The 26,611-nt window shown below is 36.8% G+C and overlaps 2 protein-coding genes across 2 annotated transcripts; one reads left to right on the forward strand and one right to left on the reverse strand.

Annotated features, from left to right (window-relative positions):
- Positions 1-3,492: 3,492 nt before the first annotated feature.
- On the forward strand, positions 3,493-16,854 carry LOC125650607 (kelch-like protein 9). Its single transcript, XM_056165889.1, has 3 exons — positions 3,493-3,572; positions 10,678-10,910; positions 12,912-16,854. The coding sequence occupies exons 1-3, from the start codon at positions 3,562-3,564 to the stop codon at positions 14,558-14,560; spliced, it is 1,893 nt and encodes a 630-aa protein (XP_056021864.1). The 5' UTR covers positions 3,493-3,561; the 3' UTR covers positions 14,561-16,854.
- Positions 16,855-21,748: 4,894 nt separating this feature from the next.
- On the reverse strand, positions 21,749-24,704 carry LOC125652481 (vacuolar protein sorting-associated protein 53 homolog). The gene has a single exon (XM_048881702.2). The coding sequence runs from the start codon at positions 24,689-24,691 to the stop codon at positions 22,166-22,168; it is 2,526 nt and encodes an 841-aa protein (XP_048737659.2). The 5' UTR covers positions 24,692-24,704; the 3' UTR covers positions 21,749-22,165.
- Positions 24,705-26,611: the final 1,907 nt, after the last annotated feature.

The following is a 26,611-nucleotide window of genomic DNA, read 5'->3' on the forward strand; positions in this document are numbered from 1 at the left end:
GCCTTTTCGTTTTACAAAATGCTGACCTCCTCCTAATACTATTACCTAAAATGTTTTCCGATCCGTTTTCAATTCCCTGTTTTAGCAACACCCCAAATATATATAGAGTTATCTGATGAAGAAGGCCTCCATCTTCGCTAGCCAAGGGTTTTCGGTCCACTCCGCTCCCCATATGGGGAGCGGAGTGGACCGAAAACCCTTGGCTAGCGAAGATGGAAGGCCTCAGGTACCAGGCTATCTATAGACTTACTGCATATCAATAATTTTTAATAATAGATATCTTACCGAATTGTATTCGTATGATATGGTACTATATAATTTTTCCATTACTGAAAGTACTCGCACCTCAGCAGTTAGAGATAAAATAAGAGGTTAAACGTCTTTCTGCTTTCAACTTTCTCAGACACAAGCCTCAAACAATGTTTTATACTAACCAATGGACTGCTTTGGAATGTATCAGTCAAACTGAATTAAGACCACATCAACAGGGGAGCATATTTCATTTATATGTGGTAACTTTCACGGGGACCCGAGATACCATTTTTACTATCATGATTACACAGTTCGATTATACAACTTCTGTTTCGTTTCGGCATATTTCGTTTCGATTTCGTTTCGCATTTTTAAAAAGAATCCACTCAACTTAAGAACGTTTGCAGTTGGATAGGATTTAGTGTAACCCAGCCACTTAAAAAGAAAATGTTTAAATTTTCTGTATATATATTCCCATATAAAACTTTGATCTCCAAATATATCCCCTCTCTACCTCTGAGGGCCCCGAAATGAACAAACTTGAATTTACTTGAAGATGCCTGCATTAAAGGTGAAGATAACGAACAATGATCAATCTCATAACAATATGACTAATCATGATCCTGCTGTAATGTAATACAAATATACCCCGTAAGATTGAGATATGCGATCATATAGAGACATGTTGCTGGACCTTCATCTTTGACTTTTTGATAGAGGTCATCTAGTTTGTTTGACAAAAGTCGCTATATAACAAGCAATGCGCCATAGTCTTGACGAAATTTTTATTTCGCCATGGTTTAGGGTCACTGGTAAAATATTAGTTATTGTGTTCTGGGCAAATAATCTTGTAATGGTTAGGCAGTAACAAAGATCATCAAAGGTTACTTATTACCAGACTGGTGTTGACTACAAATTGTCACGTGGGTAAAATCAATGTTATTGGTTTTTTTTTAAAATGCACTTTAGAAATATTTGTCCAGGTACGAAAGGCCATTGAGCTCAATTTCGTAGCTGAACCCCCCCCCCCCCCCCCCCCCCCCGGGCGTTATAACGCATAACTTGCGCGAATTAACGCGAAACTTTCGCGAATAAACGTGTAACTTTTGCGTTATAACGCGAAACTTTCAGATTATAAAGCGTAAATTTTGCTTATAAACACGAATCTATTAATTGAATGCGCTCAAAATTAAAAAAAAAAAAAAAAAGTAGCATGAAATTATTTGTTCATTACAAAGAAGAAAAATAACGATAGACTTTTCCAGCTGTACTTTGTAATTTTGTATATGCATATCTCTTGATATAATTTGACTGCTTTAAGGTAGCTCACTACACTAAAGCTTATACTCTGTATGACACCACGTCACAAGATGGCGATTTAAATGTTTTGTGAAATTATTTGTATCGATCGATTTGATTGTCTATCGTTGTAGATCAGTGGTTAAAAGCCAAGCATTGGGCTGGTGAACTGCATATCTCGAGTTCAAATCCTCCAGAGTCTTTTGTTCATATGTGTTGAAACGAAAAGCATATCAAATGACAAAATTATAAAACAGTTGGTTACAAAGCTGTAAGAATTATATGGATTTTTCTAAAAGATGATAGTCAAGGGACATAACCTTTGTTTAGGTCACCAAGTGCTTTCTAGAGACATTCTGAGTGGGTTTTTTTTTTCAGGATATCTAATCCAATATCATTCTGTGACATTTTAAGGCTTCATTTCAATGGACGAAATTCTATAGTCCCGTATCAAAGGCTGCTGTTAATCAGTTACAAATAGCATATATACCAAAAACTCTGAAACGTGCGTGTATAAAATGCAGGCGTGTTAACTTTAATAAGGCTACTTATAGATACAAAAATGTCAGTCTTCCATCATTGTATATACTAATGACGGGTTCCTATTTTACATAACTATCATTATATATAGAATGTTTCGCAATATAACGCAAAAGTTACGTGTTAATTCCCAAGAGTTTCGCGTTAATTCGCAGAAGTTATAACGCGAAAGTTACGCGTTAATTAATCATCGTTTTTCAAAGTGGGGTGGGGGTTGGAACCGGAGAATTCAGTTGGAAACTGACTTCACAAAAATTCTTGATAAGTATAGAGAATTATTTTTGAACAGGATTTTGCCTTTTCTTCAAAACCCTAAATAAGGTGGGGGGGGCGGGTGGGTAAGAGTATATAAACACTGCCTCAAATTTTCTCTCAAAATTTCCATTCTTTGGGGTGAGGGTGGGGTGAGCGCTCATCCTTCGCTACAGTGGGGGGTAGTCACTCATTCTATACCTTTACTTGCATATGAAAATTCAATTCAATTCAATTTATTTATTGATTCACCAAGCATACAATCATGTTACGCAATATGAGGAAAGTAAATAATAACATACGTAACCTCTATAAATAAATGTCTCTCGGCGCTACCCTTGAAGGGAACGGACGTTAATAGCTACTTAGCATTCGAGTTTTCATATTTTTTTTCCTATAAATATATGTACCGGTATTTGGTAATTATTCATAATAACTTTTACTATATGTAATTGTGATATTCATTGTCATATTTAAACGTATTTCTAATTATTCATTTTATTTCAGGTTTTCACTTAATAGTTTAATAAAACATACCCCTCAAACTGATGGTATTTGTGTCTCTGGTTGCACATATATATGTAAATACGTGTATATATATATATATACATAACAACAAATAGACCATCTAAAAAATAACAATAGATCATCCTAGGGCAACATTCTTACGTGGCCATTACAGCGAACACCCGCACCTCACATGGAAAAAGATCCGCGCCCTAAACAGCTAAAGAAAGACAACTCTTCACATGCGCCAGCATGTCGTCACTTCCTGTTTGTCCAGAAGAAAATTCGTCGATCATCTTCTCGATAGAATCAATGACAACGGATTTCCAGGATGGTTTCATGACGAGGACATTTAGTCGGGTGCATTCTCGATAATGAGATAGGTAAAACACATCTTTAGAATTTCTGTCAGTCCATCAAACTGGGATTTATCGTGTCGTTTTGTGCTGTGCAGTCGCAGATCATGCCTCATGGCTCATACACATTTACAACGACCCTAGGCCTAGCATACAAAATAGAAACGCATCAAATTATTACATATGTATTTCAATATTAATAATAATTTGAAGTAAAGAGAAAGGATTGAAATGTTTTAATAGAGATTAGGTATTACGTCGATGCCTAAAATAGCTATAAGGAACAATAATGAGTCACAGAAATTAAACGTAGGGTGGATGAAACTTGGTGCAGTGTGGCTGTGTGTTTGTGTTCATGCTCAGCAGGTAACCCTTTCTTTTCAAATCAGAGAATTACTTTATTGACCTAGCACTACGCCGATAAAATATTGTTTAATTTCTGGTTGTATTTACCATTTCAATATTGGTGGTCAGCAGTGAGTGCTATAGGGTTATTGAACTTATATTGGTGAATATTGACACGAGTTGGCTGTAAAATTGCACGAGCTTGCAAGTACATTTTGACAGGCAATATTCACCAATATAAGTTCAATAACCCTTTTATCATATAGCTCCAAAATAGACGAGAATTCATCAATATTGGCATCTAAAAACAGGGATATAGAATACTAAGGGTTGTATAACTATACTTGTATGTATAATTTACTCCTTGTCGCTTTCAAATAAACACATCTATAAATAAGCTAGCTGTCTCGAATACTTGGAGTACAAGACTGCCAGTCTGATTGACTTGGCAAAGGCACCGTCCCTTGGTACCCCCTGTATTCGTGACAACATTTTATAATATTGTTTTATTTTCCTACCCATGTAACATCCTTGTTGTACATCGCATTTTCAATCAGTACTATAAGCCAACTCGACACCAACATCTTACTACATGTACTATTATTATTATTAGAGTCAATATTAATTGTGTATTGAAGATATTTGATACCCGGGTTGAATTCTAAGGCTGTATTCAACGGTTCACCGTTTTCTATAGAGAACGGTTCACTGCTCTCAGTGATGCTCAGCTTTGCTGAAAAGTTCCCGTTCGTCGGGGCATAGTCGGTCTCATCGTCGACGTCAGAGTCTCCTATCGCTTCATCGACAATTTCACTGATTGTTAGTTTCGGGCTAACCTTCAAAAGTTTCTTATTCACAATATGTTTTACAAATTTGGTTTCATTTACGACCCTAGCCGACACGCAAATTGTGTGGCTGGCCATCATCAAACTTTTTCTGATCTGATTCTCATAATCGCTTTAATGCATCATGTATGCTCTCCATGTTTTAAAGCGTCTACGAACACCGGCATCGGAAAGATAAAACTAGGCCCCTAATAGCCGAAAATAAAAATTTTAAAAAATTTGAACAGCAACGGCCAATAATAATTTTCGGGTCGCAGCGATTTTACTGGGTCGGTCGTGGGAGGGGGAAACAAACAATATTTTATTTTATGCCTAAATAAGCTGTCTTAAACACTTGGGGTACAAGACTGCCAGTCTGATAGATTTGGCTCAGGCACCATCCCTCTGTGCTTGTGACAACATTTTATAATATTGTCTTACTTTACTTCCCATATAGCACACTTATTGTACAGTACATTTCCAATCAGTATTGTGATGAGAATTCAATACCTATGTCAATGTAGAAACCCTTAACGTGTATATGGTACACATGTGTAAACTGTATCATGTAGTTATAATGTTTAATTGTTAATTTGTATATGCCCGCTGAGGGCCCTTGATTGGTGAAGAAATAAATATAACATCTAAGGTGAAAGTGTGCAGTATCAGCATGCATTTCTTAACTGTTCAATATTCGACTGCCATTTTGGCTTGTTTATGTCGTAACGGTAAGGTCAATATTGAACGCTCATACTCGGAATGTTTCGAGTGCACACAATTTACGCAATGCAAAGTTAGCATTCAATAAATTCTCAGGATATTGAACACTAACATTCTCTAGATTTTATAATAGACTATTTATTAGCTATATGATAATATCTAAATATTGAACTCTTGGAAATTACATCACTGCAATGCAGGGCCAGTGCTCGAAACTAACCATAGACCGATAGACCAAGTCTATGTCAAATGACACTGGTCTATGCCAATTGCAATACACCAGTTTTGAGATACGAACTCTTCTGTGTAGGAGGTGCATTTAGTGGAACTTTGAATGACTAAGTGGGACAGAGTGGACCTAAAGTCAACGTGGAAGATGATGAAATGTATTAAAAGTAGCTTCTCTTTTGATATGTAAATGTGGGAAATACAATATACTATCGAAAGAAATGTTTTACTAAAGTGGAAACATAAAAACAATGTCATATTTGCAAGTAATATCTTAGATATGGTACTTATGACCAACGAAATAACGTGATATGATAAGAATTCTATGTATTTATTTATTCCCTAAATACTGATAACTTAGTTTGTGTATCAGTCGAATTTGGGTGATCTGACAGTGTATGAGAAACTTATTGAGTACATTCACTTACGCAGTGATGAATATTAGTCCCACTCCCGCATGTAAACAAATTGTTTCGCGCCTCACTATATACGAGAGTTGTCCAAAGGGAAATAATTCGGGTGTATTTCGAAACTGGCGTATTGAGATAGACCAAATTGTCTATGCCGATTTCCTAGAATATAGATTTAAAGCAAATTTATCCCAAAGGACCCTGCATGGTCAATCGACGTCTGATAAACGTTATGAGGAAAGGAAGATATTGTTATTGAAATGGAAAGAAAATATGCTTTCTATAAGTACATTAGAAGTAAATGAAAATGTTATAAATTTGTGTGATTTTTTTCAATGTTCAGTCTATGCCATTTCAATGAGGTCTATGTCATCTTGTTTTGGCATATACCTGTGGTCTATACCAAGTTTTAAACCAATTTCGAAAACTGCAGGGCTGACATGATAGGATGCTATAGTACTCTGACACTATCCTGTCAATGAGTATCCCTCCTTTGTCAGGGACAAAGTCCAGAAATTTTTTTAGGGTCTGTAGAGGACCGAAATTCGGCCCCATTCCCAATGCTGAAAATCAGGTGTTTTTCCCAAAATGATTCGTAAAAATTCCTGAATGATGGATGCTTTTATGAGAATATGCCATGAGGGGCCATCCAACATCAGTGCCACTCTGTTGCAAAAATTTGTGACAATTTTTTCTCTGCCAAAAACTGGAAATTAAGGCTTGTTTAAGCCAGCCACATTGATAATGAAATATCGAATGGTTAACTTTTTGCTTGTGTTTCTTATTTTTTGTAAGAAACAAATTTCCCAATTTTAATTAAATATCACTATTTTCCCTAAATTTGAGGGCCCTGGCCCCTGGATTCAAGGAGTAAAAAATCCCAGGAGTCAATAAATTTCCACCTGTATACACCTCACCAATGTTGTTAGACTTCCAATTTGAATATTAAACTCACCCAAATATTTTCCTGAAAAATCAATAAATGTTTTCCTAGATGAAGGTTGTCAAATTTAGAATTTGTGTATATGTGACCAATCTCTACTCAGAGTTATCGTTCCCGCTATGCTCCAGTAATACCTCTGTCAACGTCTAAAAATCATATCAAAACGTACTAAAACTAACTTAGCATATCAAACTGTAATGATCATATCTAAGCAAATCAAACACTTGTCTGAATTTTATAAACACAGAAGCTGGTAAATATGAGACACCTGAGCGAATTAAAAGGTTTTATATAAATATTCATCCATCCAATAATACTAGAATAATCATGGAATTCATTGTTTTTGTGAACTTACTGTAAGATTTTAAGCTTAACATTAAAACTTGTAAAATCATACTTTATAATGCAATAGGTAGAAATAAGTTTTGCCAAGAATCTTGACATTCAGACGTTGACAGAGGTGTTGTAGTGCAGCGTAATACGCCCTCTGGTGAGAGATTGATATGTGATATGCCAATCCTTCATATTATAATTTTGGATCTGTCATTAGGGGATTCAATTAAGAAACGAAACTTATAATTCTTTATTTGATGCATGTATCAAACGAAAAATTGGAAGGAAAACTTCATCATTGCACGTAGCGCATTGAGGAAAAAGTTTTCCGTTCAATTTTTCATTTGATGCATGCATCAAATAAAGAATTATACGTTTTATTTCTTGTCATTTAATTATGTTTTTAAAATAGAAAGACAAGTAGTTTCTCTCATCAAAAAGCTTTAATTAACGTGTTTGAAATGGCACTTAGGAATACCTATACGTAACAATGAAAACAACAACAAAACTGGCTGTGCGTTCAGGTCAGGTAGAGTTACTGTGCAGAATTAATTGGATTGCATGCCAAATTAAAGGTGCAATGGTTCAAAGCTGAATTAGATATAAAGGAAGAGAACCAGTTGTGACTGGATGTGTGCTGCATTGCGTTCGAGGAGACGTTGAACACTGATTATGTTGTAGGAACAGTGGAATGCGACTCGGCTCCATTTCAACATCAAGTAAAAAGCTCAACACCTCTTCATCTAAATTGCCCTCGTTGACTGAGCCCCATATAACGCAGATAAATTTCATTTATCTTGCATAGCAAAAGTCGCTGCTTGCTCTGTCATGTTATCGAACTCGTAAAGCAGACGATACATACCGGGAACTTGTATTTACACTCTGTCTACTTCTACCAGTCAGTGTCCTACTCATCAAGTTTACTATTCTGCCACGTCATCACTAGGCCTATGTGTGTTGTGTCTTTAAATTAATTTGTATTTTATTCATATATTTGGTTGTGTTTATATTTGGTAGCATCAGACGAATACATTTCTTTTATAATGCTTGATTGGAAATTCCCATTCTATGAATACTGCTAAAATTAGAACGGGGAAGATGCATTCCAGAGAAAAGTAGTCCCGCGTGCTTAGTGCAGATGAACTCCGGACAAATTTTTTTTTTACTAAGAAATCAGACGAATTTTTCATCCAATCAGCATCATTGTTAAGTCATCACTTTAAAGGTTATTAAATGATTGACAAATCCAAGATTACGAAGTATAATTTCTGAATCAATAAATGAGGGTTTGACACTAACTTTTTAAACTCATCTTGACTGAAAGCTCGAGGTATTTCTAATCATACTAGTAGTTTGTCATCTGTCTGCCTGTTTACTTAAAGTTTTTTCACTTTTTCTGTAGAACCAAGAAGAAGTCAGTTTCAGCCCAACTTGGCAGAAATCATCTTTGTATTAAGGGGATTCAATTTTCTTTAAAACAGGGGACATGTCTTCTGCCAAGGGGAATAATTTTGATATAGGGCCAGGTGTATTATAACTTGTAGGTCTTCTCAAGAACTGCTTGCCCAGAAAAATAAAACTTGCATGCAAGGTTCTATGTACAGGGTCTGCCTTCTTCTGCAAGGATTTCAAAATATTCAGAAGTCATATCCTGAAATATTAAGGCAACATTCTGGTAAAATAAAGTCTTTAACTGAAATTTGATATTAAAGTATATATTGAATTTAATAATAGCCAACTAGGCTACTGCATTAGAAAGATTCACTATTCCAATCAAAGTTTTATTAGCAGTGATATACTGGGTTAGTGTTGGAGTCAAACCCTGTTGTATAGGTTAGATTAATTTTTCTTCGGACCATGTTCCCATGGTGGAACCACAATGGTGGTATAAATTATATGAATATGTATGAATAAAAAACTTAAATTTTTTACTTCTTCAGATTTAGAGAACCACAAGCAAACCTTTCATGAAATTAATATGTCATTATCCTCATGTTGCATAAAAGCCATGACCCCAGGGTCCAGGTGGGGCCATAATAATTGTGTAAAGTTTTATATACTAGGAATGTATGGGAAAAGAAAACTTCTTTAAAACTACAAAGGTACAATTTGTCAAATATATATATGCAAGCATCCTCATGTAGTTAAGATTAAGTTTTTTAAATACTACATGTATGACCTATGGTGCCACAGTACTAAGTAGGGGTTAACACAATAGAATGTCAAATAAACATTGTAATGCTTATACATGTATTATTTTTACATGACATATTTCTTACCATTTTCCATTTTTGCGAGTCATGAAAATGCAACAGCCATGGAATAACCAGTTACTTTCTTGAATGTGATTTGTAAGATTTGCATTTTATTGTGAAGCTCGCCATTATTATTTCTTTGCAGGTTTTAGATTTCTTTTTGTTTTTTTCTTTTTCATGGGTGGACATACCCACAAATCTAAATCACCCACAAACAAGAGAAACTAAAATAAAGAACAGTAACTCTTAAACCACAAGGTAAAATCCCCACATTTGATGGCTACAGGGGTAGACAGTAACTTTTTATTGCACTTGCCCTTTGGGCAAGTAAACTGAGAATTTCAGTTGTCTGAATGAAAAATTTGTCTGAAATATTTTTTACTTAAATATACCTTTCAACCTGTAATTTTAATTATCTCCTTTACTGGGTCAATCACAATCGCCCAGTTTTCCTTCTTTTTGCTACTATGTAAGAGTGTATGGATTGCCTAACCATGGGGCATTATTGTAGTTGAATGCAATTGATGGCAAAAAAACCCATGTGTTAAAAGTTATAGATAAGAAAATGGGAATGGCTAAGATCATCTTCGCAAGCCAAGTGTCCGATTCAGTAGATGAGAGTAAGCGAATCGGACACTTGGCTTGCGAAGATGGGCTAAGATTGGGAAAAAACTTTTCATTGCAAGCAAGCGGACAAAGGACATACTTTTACGGTGATGTGTCATAATGTGTTGATATGTATACATTATAAAAAGAAAATGTTTTCATAAGTGTAACAAATTAGTTTTTAGTCAATAACTCTATAGAAATATGTGTAGAATAAAATGCTATCAATTATGGGTAAGAAAATACAAAGTACTACAGACTGTAGAGATAGTGCCGAATTTCTGACACAAGGTACAGACCATACTGCTGTTAGTATCAGTTAAACCTTTAATTAAATTAGGATTGTCATGCTGCCTAAAACTCGCTCTTTCTTTTTAATTGAAATTCATTTTTATTTCTGTTTAAAATTGTCATCTTTCTGAATTTTACTTCGAGAGACTGTTATGAAGTCACCATTTTCTCACTAACCTGACAAAGATAAGTTGTATTTCGGATAGGTATGTTATTAGGAATGATGTACTGATAGGATAAGATACATGATGATCTGCTAGAAAGGAGCCTAAAAATTGAATATGAATGATTCTGTAAAGAAAGCAAAAAATATGGAGCTGGACTTTATTTTTTAATATTTATCAACTTTAATGCAGTCAAATTAATCACATTGATCACTGTTTGTTATCTTCACCTTCCTACTGAAATTTTCACTTGCCTCGGGCTATCGGACAACTGTTAATGTTGATCCCTGGGCTCTAATAAATAATTTGACTATAATATATGAAAAGCTAAAATGAAGTTCTATATTTTTAGAGAAGTGGGAGTCAGAAGGGGGAGGTTATGGCAAATGCCTGTAAGTCAGGTTCAGCATTCCAATGCTAAGAGGATAAGGTTGGAGAACAGGATGGCAGAGGACAGCCAGGAGAGTCCCGCCAGTGAGGTGTACCGCGTGGAGGAACGACCAGAGCACGGCATGAAGATCTTACAGGGGCTCAACAAGCTCAAAAACGACAAAATCCTGTGTGATGTCACCCTCATTGCTGAAGGTGAGAAGGAGATGATGATAATGTTTTTTTTAAAAAAAGAAAGAAAAAATTTGGTGATAATGTTTTTTTTTTAAAAAGAAAGAAAAAATTCGTTCATTTCATTTTTGCCCAATTGATTGAAGTTTCTCTGTAGTCTGTCATCCCTTGTCTGATAACTTTTACCTATTCAACTTCTTCTCAAGACCTGTTGGGGCAATTTCAACCAAAGTTGTCACAAAGCATCTATAGTTAATGAGGGTTTTTTGAAAAATGAACAGTCCTGCTTCCTTTCAAGGGGATATATTAAGATATATGAAAATCTGAGGGGTTGCTTTACACCATATCTTAAGAACCACTGAACTAGGGAAGCCAAAATTTGTGTGAAATCTTCTTTATGTAATGAAGATTTGAGTTTATTCCCATCTTGACACCCTGGTCACAAGAGGGATTTAAATTTTTACATAGGAATATGTAAAATCTCATGAAGAACCACAAAAGTAAAATATGTCTAATTAATATATGCAAGCATGATATTATGTGTGTAGATTCATTTTTGTCCATGTGATCAGCCCCAGGAGCCAAATTGGGGCTAATTGAGAGGTTTAAAATCTTGTAGTCGGTTAAAGAGCTCTTAGCTCATGTTTATTGTTTACCTGTATATAGTTCCGACTTTAAATAAAAATTACTTACTTACTTACTTTTTACATAAAAATATAAGAAAATTCCCATCTTCTCAAGAACTGCATGGACACAGGATGTAAAATTGATATGCAAGGATCCACATGTATTGTACAATTTAAGTTTTTCATACTAAAGGCATGTGAAGCCAGGGTGGGGTCATAATTTGATATTTTATCAAGGTAAATACATTTCTCAGATGAATGGTGTTGCCTATGGGCCTCTTGTGTTTCTATATATTGTACATGTAATATAGTTAAAGAGAGTAGATACTTCAGCTTTGTAATGTCAATGCAGCTTTTGATCCGTGGTTGGACTGTTAAAAAAATATTTATTATGGGTAGTGGGCAGTTTCTATTGTTTTATTTTGTGCCACGTGGGTGTTGCGTTTTCAGAATATTTTTATTGTCGCTCTTGTCATGTTGGTTACAAAACGTCGGAGGTAAAATTGAAAACTTGCTTTCGAAATGCTGCTTTCGAAATCGGAAGTAACATAGAACTATTCGAGTTGTCGCTCTTTGCAGCGCATAACTTTCAATTACAGCACTCTTCAAATTAGAGGCGCGTTTAGTAGGGTCCCTTTGGACGTGATGGCGGCAAACTCTGTTCTGTAGATTATTACAGTTTACAGTGCATCGATTTTGGGAATATTTTGAAACCAATAGGTATTCCGTTTTCTAATAAAAATAGGCAAACCTTAGTTGATTTATACGAGGGTACCGATGCGTTATATTTATCAGTCAGTGTGATGGTGATATAGAGGCCTCCGGGCACGGCTCCATTAGAAGACGAACGATTCGTGGAAAAACATATCCATACCCATTTCATGATAATAGCATCGTTTGGATTCCCAATCTTTCCAACATTCCCGCCATAGATGCCTTTGATTGTTGATGTGACATCGTTTCTTCAGAACTACTGTGATACAATGTCGCACAGGTATTACCGCGTCATTGACTAGAATGTTTGTCCCGAAAACCTCGCGAGATTTGTACCGTTTTCATTTTTAAAAATATTTTTGTGGTGGGTCTGGTTAGTTGTTTTTTTTAATTAGATGGGTCATTGTAAAATGAGTTTATCAATTTGATGGGTCATGGGGTAATTTTTTATTTTTTTTTTTATGGGTGCTTGGTATATACAAAAGGTGCCTCCCGACCCCCCCATGTATTTATTTCTGGAATAGCCCTTAGTGATTTTACAAGCTGTGGTAGGTTGACCATGTTAGAGGATTTGCTCACTTTGTTCCCTTTTTAAGTTTGATATTAGTAGAAAATTGAATTCCTTACAAGCAAAGTGCAATGTACTTAAGGGATTAAACAGTAATAATCTATTGAACTGTTTCAGGTCATCGATTTGAGGCTCATCGTGTAATCCTAGTGTCCTGTTCTGATTATTTCCGATCCATGTTTACCAGTGGAATGAGAGAAAGCAACCAGCGCGAGATTGAGCTTAAAGGCATCACAAGCAAAGGACTCGAGAAAACCTTAGAGATTATCTACACCTCTACAACCACTTTGGAGGGGGATGACATATTTGATGTCATTGCTGCAGCTACTCATCTACAAGTCACGCCTGTTATCGAGTTCTGCGAGAGAAATTTTTTGAGTGGAATGAATGTGAATAATTTCTATGACTTTATAAATACGGCCAAGTTATACAGTATGACAAATGCCCTGAAACAGATAGATGTTTTTATTGCTAGAAACCTGCGCGAGATCTCAAAAGAAGGTACATTGCATCTCTTAACATATGACCAGATGGTAAATTGTCTCCACAGCGACAGGCTCTGCTTGAAGGAGATAGAAATTTTCCATATAACTTGGGAGTGGTATAGACTTAATAGTAATCAGGATGAACAAGCAAACCGTTTAATGAGTCTTATTAGATTTCCCTTAATTAATCCCACCGATCTCGTTCAACATGTACAAGCAGTCGAAAAAATGATGGAGAAACCAGAGTTACGACAAATGGTGCTTGCTGCACTAAATTACCATGTTGTTCCCCATTCCCAGCCACTCGATAGCTCTATTAACACACAGCTACGGTGCTTCATGGAGAGGTTAGCCAGTGTTGGCGGCCGAGAAATTCATCCAAATCCCTGCCTTCATGATGAAATATTTGTCTTTGATTCCAAAATCACATCAAACAGCCTTTTAAACAGATCAGAAATAGCTTCCCTACCCAGTGCACTGAGCCACATGCAGGTTGTTGTGTACAATAACTTTTTGTATGTTCTTGGTGGGTGCACTACTCAGTGTGCTCATGGAGAATCTGCTGTGAACTCAGTCATGCGATATGACCCAAGATTTGATAGTTGGTTCCAGGTGAGCCCCATGTTGCATAAAAGGGCATACTTCTTTGCTGGTGCACTGAATAACCGTATTTATGCCGTAGGAGGGAAATTCAAAGATGGCAGTTTGGCAACTGCTGAAGCTTACAACCCTTCAGACAATACATGGGAGTTGATAGCCTCCATGCCTATGTCTTACCATGCTCATGCTGGTGCAGTGTATGGTGATCATATATACGTGTCGGGAGGGTACAGTGGCAATCACTTCACTCCAGATATGCAACGATATGATCCATCCAACAACCAATGGGAGGACATGGCAGCCATGTTGACTCCGCGAGGCTGGCATGTCATGTGTGCTGCTCATGATAAACTTTATGTGTTTGGAGGCTGCAATTTGAATGTTAACCAGCAAGCACAACCTGTCATGCAGTCGGAGTGCTACGATCCCAATACAGATCAGTGGACAATAATCAATCCGTTATCCATTTCCCACAAAGAGGCTTCGTGTGTTGTGTACAATGACCAGATCTATGTGTTAGGAGGATATAATGTTCAAACGAAAACGGGGCAAAAGTTGGTGTCTCGCTATGATATTTACACTGGGATATGGGAGACAGTGGGAGCCCTTCCTCGGAGCCTGACAGGGGTGGGTTACTGCACCCTGAAATTGCCTGATTATATGGGTAGTGACAAAGAATAATGATTTTCATCCAGAACTTTTAACTCATGGGATGTGTGATAAAGTTTGCTTGAGGTAAAATCATGATGACGTATTTTATGTATCGAGTAGTAAGATAATTGTGAATTGAATACTGGTGTTTAATTTATGTTAAGTTGTCTAGTTTTATTAAGAACTGAAAACTCTTTTGTACTTTGTAAGAGTCTTGTGTAGCTCAAATACAGAATTGTATGAATGGTTTTGTATGCTATATTGAATACGTGAATATATGTGTAGTTGTTCATCAAAATTATTATCAATACAAGTAATTTTCAAATTTTGCATATGTGCATGGATTAAATTAAACAGGATATATAGTTGAATTAATCTGCAGATCTCTTGTGCATACTAAGGTAAACATTTGTGATGAAAATGTTGACCTTTTAATCAGCTTTTTGGACAAAACTTCATGTATAACATTTTTGTTTTGCACTGTAATTCCTTGTCATATGCAGTCACATGCTGTTTTATGATAGGGAAACTTTTAGAATTTTGTATTGTTATCAATACATGTATTTTACATTTGTTTGAGATATCTTGTTAGTGTCTTTCCAAAAATGTCACTATTCTTCCCACATGTGAAAATGACTCGATATGAAAAGCTTTCTGAGATGAAGGGTATCAAAATAATAGCATAAATAACGTCAAGAAAACTATAATCTGCTTCAATGGGAACGTTTGAATTAGGTAAAGTGTGTGTTGTGGCCAGTTATTTATCACGTTATTTTCCAACTCCACAAGTGGTGCTTGACTTTTATCAGGTTACAGGTTATTTTGAATCAAACTGAAATGGAACAGAGTATTTTTAGTGCATTACTTTGGACATTTGGTGATGAGGGCCTGTTTAATTATTATGCTTCTGTGTTCCAAGAAAATTGAAAGTTCTAATTTTAAAAAATTATCAATTATTGTGAATTCACCACCAGTGGGGAAAATTGGCAATGCAAATTTTGCACCTTATAGGCCTACAAATCATTTGTTTTGTAAGAATTGAGATTTTCTAACAAAGTAAATTGTAAGATTTGACGGAAATGGAAATGAAATATTGTTTGTTTCCCCTTTCTGATCCTTCATTAAGATCTTTGAATAGGCAAGTAAGAAAAATATTTTCAGAGGAGCAATAGATGTAGAAATAAATACATTGAGTGTGCAAGAATCACTTCAAGAGTCAACATGGAAATGTCCAAGTTTTCTTACAAACTTTCAAAAAAAGCATCTTTTATTTAAGGAGAAATAAACACATCAGAGAAATCTGATATGGATGGAAAGTGGAGGATATGTACACTAATATATTGAAATTAAAAACTTTGAAATTTTCCTTATTTAGTTAAAAAATGCAGTTTTAGTTGAAATAATCTGATGAAAAGAGAAAAGAAAACCTGCTAGATTCAAATTCAGAAGTCTACATGTTGACCTACAGAGCTACTCATCTAGACAATAATATTTTTAAAAATGGAATACACAGGTATTGACAATTTTTATATTTTCATGTATGTTTCAAAAGGAAGTCGGCCATTATATGACAATGTGTTATTCCGCTTTAAGAGAAGAAAAGCAATCAAAGGTATTGAGTTAGGAACATTTTTTTCTGGGTCAGTCGAAAAGGGGGAAACAAACAAAAGTTTCAATTTTGGCAATATGAATTTACATCCAGGATGTTTATAGGTTATAGACTTTGTATGGGAAAATATGACGACCAAGTTTCTTGGTGCGTAAGCGAGGTCGTCATATTTTCCCATACAAAGTCTATAAACTTTTTATTATATACTTTCAATTTCATTTAGAAACTAACAATAATTTTATTTTTAACAATTTCTTTATTGGTTTAACAGTAAAAGATGAAAAACACGAAGAAAAAATTAAATTAACGGCGTAGTTCCGGCATGTGTATTGATTTTGACGTAATGTTTGCGGGCCAGAATGGAAAAAGAAGAGATAAAATTGAAAGTATATGATACCTCAAGATATTGAATTTCTGACTTGATTTCATTTACACTGTAAAATGCATTGCATCGTGTTTAGAATTGTTTCAGGTACATGTATATTTGCAGTTATTGCATGTCATGATTGGTACTTATGAGCATTGCAGGGCTCTTGCATTTGTTTTCATGATAGTTACATTTTATTGATACTAAAAAGTTAAGAGTGTAAGAAATTACATGTAAATTGCTATTCATTTCTACAGTTAAGTGACATGCTAGATAATTTGTTATTTGAGAGATTTGTTGGCATATGTAAATCCTGTCAACTTTTAATAAAGTAAAATATTTCCCATTTCTCACCTTCATTTATTGACTTAAAATTGAAAATGTCAAGCACTTGAGACTAGTGTAGTGTTGAATTGGACAGGAACATGAAAAACATAAAATTGAGGATAAAAAGGAGTCGGAATCAAAATAAAACATTCACATGTTGGATGATGCAGATTGTTGCATAAACCAAGGTGAATGTGGTTCCTGGACTCCCTAATAAATTCCTTTTTATACCCAAAGTAAGCTAAGTTCACATACTGACTCCTCAAAAGTCAGGATATCCATTTCTGATTTTAGGGTACAAAATGAAGCTTGTGGGGATTAATAATTTCCTTTAGCATTTAGACTTGCATAACTTCAAAAGATTGGGAATATGTTCCATAGAGATCAAAGGTCTGAATTTCTTTCACATTCAGAGTGGTAAAACTTCATTCACAGACTCCCCATCAAATGAGGATGTGGGGCCAAACAAGCTCAGAGGACAAAGAGATGGACAATTTGTTTCTGGACTCTTAATTGAATTTGCATCCAGATCAAGTCAAACTCAAAAGAAAGGGACATTCTGACATCTGTCCAAGTTTGAGTGTGCCATAATGGGATTATCGGTCTCGTATGGATAGCTTAAAATACTTTTTTATGCAATCTGAGCTACAATCCATTCTCCACTGTCATTGTGCAATATTTGTCACAATTCTAATTTAATATAGAAATAGCTGGTAAACCAGTTTTTCGGTCTGATTAAAAGCAGCCCCCCTTCTCCTATCGACAGGAGAAGGGGGGCTGGTTTTAATCAGACTGACCAGTTTTTATTAGGCAGCTTACCTGAGCCAAAGGCTCAAGTGAGTTTGTAATCTTATACTTTTTCATCTTCTCCAGAACCACTGGGCCAATTTCAACCAAACTTGGCACAAAGCGAGTGTGAAAGGGATTCAAGTTTGTTCAAATGAAGAGCCATGCCCCCTTCACAAAATGCAAAAATAAGGGTGGGATCATTTAAAAATCTTCTCAAGAACCATCAGACCAGGAAAGGTGAAATTTACATGAAGGCTTCCTGACATAGTGGAGATTCAAGTGTGTTAAAATCATGATCCCCGGGGGGTATGTTTGGGCCACAGTAGGGGATCAAAGTTATACATTTGAATATATGAAGAAAATCAAGAACCTTTGGCCAGAAGAGTGGAAATTTACCTGAAAGCTTCCTGATGTAGAGTAGATTCAAATTTGTTTAGATCATGACCCCTAGGGGAAGGGTGGGGTCACAATAGGGGATCAAAGTTTAGCATGCAGATATACAGGAAAATCTCCAGAACTACTGGGCCAATTTCAATCAAACTCGGAATAAATCATCCTTGGGTGAAGGGGATTCACAAGTTTGTTGAAAAAGGGTCATGCCGTGCCCCCTTTAAAGGTGATATAATCACAGCAATAGGGTGGAGTCATTTAAAAATCTTCTCAAGAACCACTAAGCCAGAAAAGCTGGAATTTACACGAAAGTTTCCCCGACATAGTGCAGTTTCATTTTCAAGTTTGGTTCAGGTCATGGCCCCCGAAGATAGGGTGGGGCCACATTATGGGATCAAAGTTTTACATGCCCATATACAAGAAAACCACTTGATACAAATCATCCTAAGGGGATTCAAATGAAGGGCCATGCCCCCTTCAAAGGGGAGATAATCACAAAAAAATTATGATTCCTGGGGTTATGGCAGTGCCTCAATAAGGGATCAAAGTTTACATGCGAATGTATTGGGAACCTAACTAAATGGCACAAAGCATTCTTAGATGAAATTTGTTATTATGAAAAGCCAATACCCATCTACAAGGACATATGAAAATTAATGTACTTGTAGTCAAGTTTAATAATTTTGATAATTGATGAAATTTTTGTCATTACCTTTGAAAAGTTTTTTCTCAATCACGTTGCTTGTATAATGATAGTTTTGCTCAAGCTTGTTTGTTGCCAAGAACTGCTGCTCTGGTGAGTGATGTGGCCCATGGGCCTTTTGTCATTTTGAAGGTATGTCATGTCTAGGGAAGTTTGCTTAGAGGTCTTATGTGGTACTTATTGGAGATTTACAAATAGAAACATGTATCACTGACTATGATTTTATATGGCTTTACATACATGTATATGGTTTGATTTTATTCAAGAAATTACTGAGTGAACATGCACTTAGAACTTTAGTTCAGTGTATACAGAAAGAGGATTACTATGTCACATAAGGTTAAAATACCATATGGAAAAATATGCTTAAATTCAAAAGCTTAAAATCACAGTACAGCTTTGATGAAATGTGGAGCAGGTCGAAGAATATTTTTACCAACTATATGTACTTTTCTTGGCTTGTTTTTGTTTACTTTGTACAGCAAGTAACCATGGGTTTAATAACACTATTAAAGAATGAACGAATCAGTGAGAGAGTAGGATTTAAATTGCCGTATAATAAATGAAGCTAATAAAAGTTGTAATGATTTTTTTAGCGTTTCATTTTTTAAGCAAACACATCTACAATTTAACTAAGCTTATCTATTTTAATTTTCATTCATACACTTGTAGCGGTCAGCCGGGCCCGATCGCCGGTGGCCAGTTAGCTCAGTTGGTAGAGACTTGAGATTCAGGGGGCCTAGCTGGGTTCGAATCCCGGTCTGGTCCATTGCATTTTCCCCCTTCCTGTTACATTTGGTGCCACTGACCACCCCTGGACTTGCAGGTGAAAGTCCTGCCTGGGGCAAAAAGAATCTGGGTTCTCTTTGAGGGCGAAGACTTATAAGGAGGGAGCAATGTAACAGTCAGCCAGGTTTGATCGCCGGTGGCCAGTTGATAAAGCACCTGACTAAAGATTCTGGGGTCCCAGGTTCGAATCCCGGTCTGGTCCATTGCCTTTTCTCCCTTCTTGTATATGGTGCCATTAACAACCCCTGGACTTGCAGGTGAAAGTCCTGCCAGGGGCAAAACGAACCTCGGTTGTGTCTTCCAAGGGCGAAGACATTTAAGGAGGGAGGAATGCAACGGTCAGCTGGGTTCAATTGTAGGTGGCCAGATAGTTCAGTTGGTAGAGCACCTGAATAGAGATTCAGGGGGCCCAGGTTCGAATCCCAGTCTGGTCCGTTGCATTTTCTCTCTTCCTGTTACATTTGGTGCAGTAGACCAGCTCCTGGAAGTAACAGGTGAAAATGCCTGCCAGGGGATTAAGATCCTGGGTTGATGACTTCAAGTGTGAAGACATTTAAGGAAGAGGAATGTAGCAGTTAGTCGGGTTCTATCGCTGGTGGACAGATAGCTCAGTTGGTAGAGCACCTGAATAGAGATTCAGGGGGCCCCAAGTTTGAATCACAGTCTTTTTCTCTCTTTCTGTTAAACAGTAAACATACATGTAATTATGTACGTGATTGATCAGTAGTTAGAGCCAATTAGTCTCAAGAAAAAAAATCCTATAAACACAAGATATTTAATTAGCTTGCTTGGCATTTTTGATTTTATCGCCACTTGGAGAAGAGTGTTGCCCTTCTTTTAAACAAACATCCCCTTTTTGCCAAGTTTGGTTGGTCGAAATTGGCCCAGTGGTTCTGGCAAAGAATTAAAAAATGTGAAAAGTTTAGACAGACAATGGGTGATCAGAAAAGATCACTTGAGCTTTTGGCTCTGGTGAGCTAAAAAAAAAAAAATACCACAAACAGTACAATATATGCCTGTAGGACACTGAAATTCAACCTGGAAGCATATTGTGCACTCTGAATTGATATAATACACATTCTGAATAGAAAAGCCTTAAAGTGGGTCATGATGCACAAATCCATCTGACATGTTAACTGATTATATGTATTTCTCTGAGAGTGAAGTTAATATGACAAAATGTCAGTGCAATATATGTATGATGATAAAAAGTCCAGGAATCCAAAATTTCAGAGCAATACCTGTGACCATACAAAAAAAAGAAAAAATTTGGAAATCTGTTTGACCTACTTCTACCCCTAAAGTATTGTAGATCATAGTGCGCCAATCAAACTGAAATGCAAACTGCATTTGTCTTCCTCCAAGAGGAAGCCTTTGACTAAATATCAGGGCAATATCTGTATTCATAACGAAAAAAGCCCGGTCAACTGTAGGTCAAGGATGGACCAACTCAGCTGAAATGCAAACTGAACTTGTATTCCTCCAAGAGGAAGTCTGTGAATAAATTTCAGGGCAATATCTGTATCCATATTGAAAAAATAACCCAGGAAAAGTGTTTGACCTATTTTTAGTCCAAAAGTAGGTCAAGGATAGACCAATTCAGCTTAAATGCAAACTGAACTTGTATTCCTCCAAGAGGGAGCCTGTGAATAAATTTCAGGGCAATATCTGTATCCATATTGAAAAAATAAACCGGAAAAGTGTTTGACTTATTTTTAGTCCAAAAGTAGGTCAAGGATGGACCAATCCAGCTGAAATGCTAACTGAACTTGTATTCATCCAAGAGGAAGCCTAAGACTAAATTTCAGGGCAATATTTGTACCCATAATGAAAAAGAGCCAGGAAAACTCTTTGACCTACTTTTATTCCTATTGTAGGTCATGGACCAATCCAGCTGAAATGCAAACTAAACTTGTATTCCTCTTAAAGGAAGCTTATGTGTAAAATTCAGGGCAATGTCTGTATCTGTAACGAAAAAGTCTGGAAAACTGTTTGACCTACTTCCAGCCCTAAAGTAGGTCAAGGACGGACCAATACAGCTGAAATGTAACCTCATTCTCACAATTCTTGAGGGGAAAATTGTGACCAAATTTCAAAGTTGTACATGCATCCATTACAGGAATAATTCCGGAAAACATGACCCCGGATGGACAGACAGCCCTCCAGCAAAAAAGACACATGGACAGCACCATAACATAATATGTCCCGTCTAATGACAGCCGTATAAGAACAACTGAACTATGGTTTCTGAACTATGGTTTACTTGGGAATTTAACTTATAGGAATATACTTCATTATGAAGAACATAAATTTCATTTAGAATGCAAAGAACATATTAACCTGATCCCTGAACAGATTTGACATAATCTAATTTGGTTTGTGGTCTGTCATACAAGGTGCAACATTTGCTTTACACCCCTACCCCCACTATTTTTAGAACACACAGACATTAAATTACTTAGCATGAATTTCAGAATCAAGACATTAAATTGTGGAAATGATAAATATATTTTGGGTCTGTGGAATCTACAGATAATATAAACTGTCGACTTTATTGCTACTTTTGTTGGTTCTTGACGTTTATTCTTCCAACAACCACATAAAGTCACAAAGTTTTTTGTTGGCCCTGGAGGTACATAAAGTCTGTGTTTTACTGAATGATTATAATCTCTTCTTTATTAGGCGTTCTAACTTCCTTATTCTACTAGATTCTTGTTCAGAAGTCTGAGTTTGTAATGGACTTCCATGATTAATTTCACCACGTGTTCCTCCTGTTGCTGCTGATACTGGCATTTTTGCACGGTAAATTTCTAAAATGTTACTCTGCTCACTCCTACGCAATCCCTTCATTTCGAGCACTTTTTGGAATTCATTCAGGTCTGAATCACTTAGCATTCGATAGTAACTCTCCACAAATCTGTGTTGGTCTGCGTGTGGTGACATCACAACCTTCAGAATGTGTTCTGCTCTAGTCATACCTTTCACAACTATTTTCGTAAAACTGGTAGGAGCTTTTCTAACAACTTGAGAACCAAGAGAGGGCAAGTCCAGTAGAATTGTCTTGAGAGAGTGTGTGTCTAAAAGCAGCTGCTCTGCAGCCACTGTGCTAATATTTTTACATTTAAAAAGATGACTGATGAACTTGGGAATAAAGGAATTGACAAACTTCAGACAAAACTGTGTGAAGAATTTTCGAGAAGATGCTAGATTGTCCCTTATGACTGGTAGGTTTTGTTTTAGATGGCCAGTGATGGCAGATATGTAACCACTCTGATCTCCCACTGACTCAACTGATGACCATGACATCTTGCTCATCGCAGTAAGTGCTGGATCACAGGCTGTTTCCAGATCTTGTACCAACAACTGTATACAGTTGGATATTACATTATGAAATGTGTCTTGCTCTGAATTCAAATCTATCTGATTAGAGAGGCCAGTGTCAACTTTTTCTTTCAGTTTCTCCTCCAGTTGCTGACTGGTTTCCATGCAGTATTCTGCTGTACATAAAATACTACAGGTTCGACACTGTTCCTCCTCTGTAAACTTTGTCACCTCCCCTTCCTTTAGGATGCTCTGTATTAGACCTGATGCTGAGCTTATTCCTCCACTCTGATTTGAGGTTTTGGGTAGATTGTTTAGAAGAACTCTATTAGCATATTCTCTGAGGTATTTTTGGAATGTCTTCGTGAGATCAATCATAGGTTGGCCTGTGCTTAGCTGCGAGCATTGAACCATGCACTTTTTGTAGAACACAAATAGATCTGCACAGCTGGGCAGTACATTGCTACTTTCTTCCGTTTCCATTCTTGGGGTACCATGCTGCCTTATATCCTCCAAAAATCTGTTTATCAATTCAGCTAAATTTTTATCTTGTGAAACAATGTAAATATTGAGGTGTTGTTCAAAGCACCTGGAGATAATACCTGTAAATGGAGAACCAGCTTGCTTGACAGGTTCCTTTGTTTCTTTAAAGGCACTCATTTCACAATCCGATTCTGTCTCAAATGGGTTTGTAGACACTCCAAATGGATTCAATGACTTGGTCAGGGGACTAGAAACCTTCGCAATCTGTGTTTCGTTTAATGTTACACCAGAGAATCTTTTTGCTATCAATGCTTCAAAGTTGGTAGTTCTTTGAATTGCAAAGAGCAACAATTTGACATCAATCTCATGTGCTCTTCTCCCCATAATCCTTGAAAGCTCTGAACTTGTAATGTTACAGAACTCAATACATATTCTCTCAGACACCTCCCAAACTTCAGGGAACAAGGGACCAAATTTTTCTTCAAAGTCAACTAATGTCCTCTTTATCCAAGCATATCTTCTGTCTATTTTGTCCATCCAAGCATTTTCTTCTTTTTCACCAAATAGGACCAGATATTCTGATAACTGAAGTTTCACAAACCAAGTGAGTAGATCCTTTTTCACTTTGGAATCCAGTATGTCAACAACAAGACACGCCTCTTTTAACTGTCTTTGATTTGAAGGTCCATACTTGGCTCCAGCTCCCTGAAAAGCCTCTTCAAAATCAGCCCGAATTTGTGATCCAAGCTGTGACTGAATCATTTTGACTCTGTCAGCTAGTTGCTTTATTTGTGGAATTTCCATGTATTTTTGAAAGTGTTCCAACACATTTTGAATTCCTTGAAGTAAATTTGCTACATCCCCATATTGTCTTCTCTTGACCATAGTCGAAAGTGAATCTACACCTCCCACTAACATGTGCAGATGATTTAATGTTGTAATTGAGCTTGTCAGATTCCTTTTAGCATGATCTAGTTGCTTGATGTCCCTAGTTATTTCTTTAACCATTTCTTCCGATCTGTCTGCCTTATCTTTAATTTCCTTAATCTTAGAGAAGAGTTCTTGTATTGCCCTCTGTGCTTCTTCCAGAGCCAGCCTTCCATCCTCCCCAGCATTCGTTTGCCCTCTCACTACTGTTCTTATCTCATCATCCAGCTTTCGTACTTTCATTCGCATTTTCCCAACTACATCATCAATGTTGACTATCGACTGCTCAGTTGGAAACAGTGTGTTGATGTAATCTATGGGATTGAAGTCAGCACGGTCTAGGGGATCATCACTTGGGAGAACCTGGTCAATTATTTCTTGTATATCAGGTGGGAAATTGAGTAAACTGTCTAACTGTTCGTCATCCAACAACTCATCATCATCCATGGTAGCCATCTTGAAAACAAATATTTACGCCCCATGGACTTTCGCCCCAAAGACGACTCGCCCCGAGACTTTCCGCACCAACTTTTCACCCTCAGACGTTTCGCCCACAAAGACATACAGTGAAGATAGTCTGTTGTGTAGTTATTACTTTCTCTATTTTGTAGGTCAATATTTAAAAACAAAAGGTGAAGATAACGAACAGTGATCAATCTCATAACTCCCATAAGGAATACAAAATAAAGAGTTGGGCAAGCATGGATCCCTGCGCATCAGGTACCTAGGAGGAATAAGCATCCCCTGTCGACCGGTCACACCCGCCGTGATCCCAATGTCTTGATCAGATAGACGGAGTAATCTGTAGTCAAAACTGATCGGTGTGCCTATCATCCATACTGATTAAAAGATACTTTAAAATCAATGGTCTGTTATAAAAGTAATCAAACACGATGAAGGGTTAACACTTTCAACAAACTAGCTAAGGGAGATAAGAGATATTAATAAACTACCGCGATGACAGTACGTACCACTAAAACGATGAAATCCACGTAGAATATAATGATGACTTATAAAATTAAAATAATCTCAGTTTCTACAGATTTACTAAAACTTTATTTGAATTTCAGGGGCCTGGCAACCATTCGGGGTGTCTTACCAAGAGAGACCATCAAGGGATGCGTGTTCCACAGCACAACAGCTGTGTGGACCTATGTTCAACTTCCAGGGAAAGAAGAGAGTCCACGCACATCTTATAAAACAGCAATGGCTATTATCATTTCTTCCTTGGAATCACATCCCAGACGTGTTTGCTGCCATGCGCAGGAGGTGTCCTCATCACTCCAGGAGCTTATGGATTGCATCAATTATTAGAGGGCCTCCGTGGTCGAGTGGTTAGAGCATCGTGCTGAAAATCACACGGCTTCTCACCTCTATCGGTGCGGGTTCGAATCCCGCTCGCGTCGGTAAGTGAGAAAGTTTCCCAGATTACTTTCAGAAGGTCGGTGGTCTCTTCCCAGGTACTTTGTATCTGAATTCTCTCTCCCACCAATAAAAACCGGACGCCACCATATAACTGAAAAATTGTTTAGTGTTGCGGAAAACATCAATCAATCAATCGACAATCAGTGGATGCAGAACCCAGTATTTCCGATCACAATATGGGGTGTATATATATATATATATATATATATATATATATATATATATGACGTCAGTGTCCAAACCAACGACATAGAGTGTATGATGAACAGTGTCCAAACCAACGGCATAGAGTGTATGACGAACAGTGTCCAAACCAACGACATAGAGTGTATGATGAACAGTGCCCAAACCAACGACATAAAGTGTATGATGAACAGTGTCCAAACCAACGACATAGTGTGTATGATGAACAGTGTCCAACCAACGACATAGAGTGTATGATGAACAGTGTCTAAACCAACGACATAAAGTGTATGATGAACAGTGTCCAAACCAACGACATAGAGTGTATGATGAACAGTGTCCAAACCAACGACATAGAGTGTATGACGAACAGTGTCCAAACCAACGACATAGAGTGTATGAACAGTGTCCAAACCAACGACATAGTGTGTATGATGAACAGTGTCCAAACCAACGACATAGAGTGTATGAACAGTGTCCAAACCAACGACATAGTGTGTATGAACAGTGTCCAAACCAACGACATAGTGTGTATGATGAACAGTGTCCAAACCAACAATGATGTCGAAGGTAATTTTTAAATCCCAAAATTCTTTGTTATTAAAATTATTAAAATAATACATTTACTGATTAACTATTCAAAACTAAAATGTACATTTGCAGAGACATACATGTATGGAGCGCCAAATTAACATCAACTCAAATAATTGAAGATATCTTCAATTATTTGAAGATATCATCAATTCATTTGATGCGCGCAACAATTGA

This window comes from Ostrea edulis, chromosome 5 (genome assembly GCF_947568905.1).
Source record: "Ostrea edulis chromosome 5, xbOstEdul1.1, whole genome shotgun sequence".
Taxonomy (NCBI): domain Eukaryota; kingdom Metazoa; phylum Mollusca; class Bivalvia; order Ostreida; family Ostreidae; genus Ostrea; species Ostrea edulis.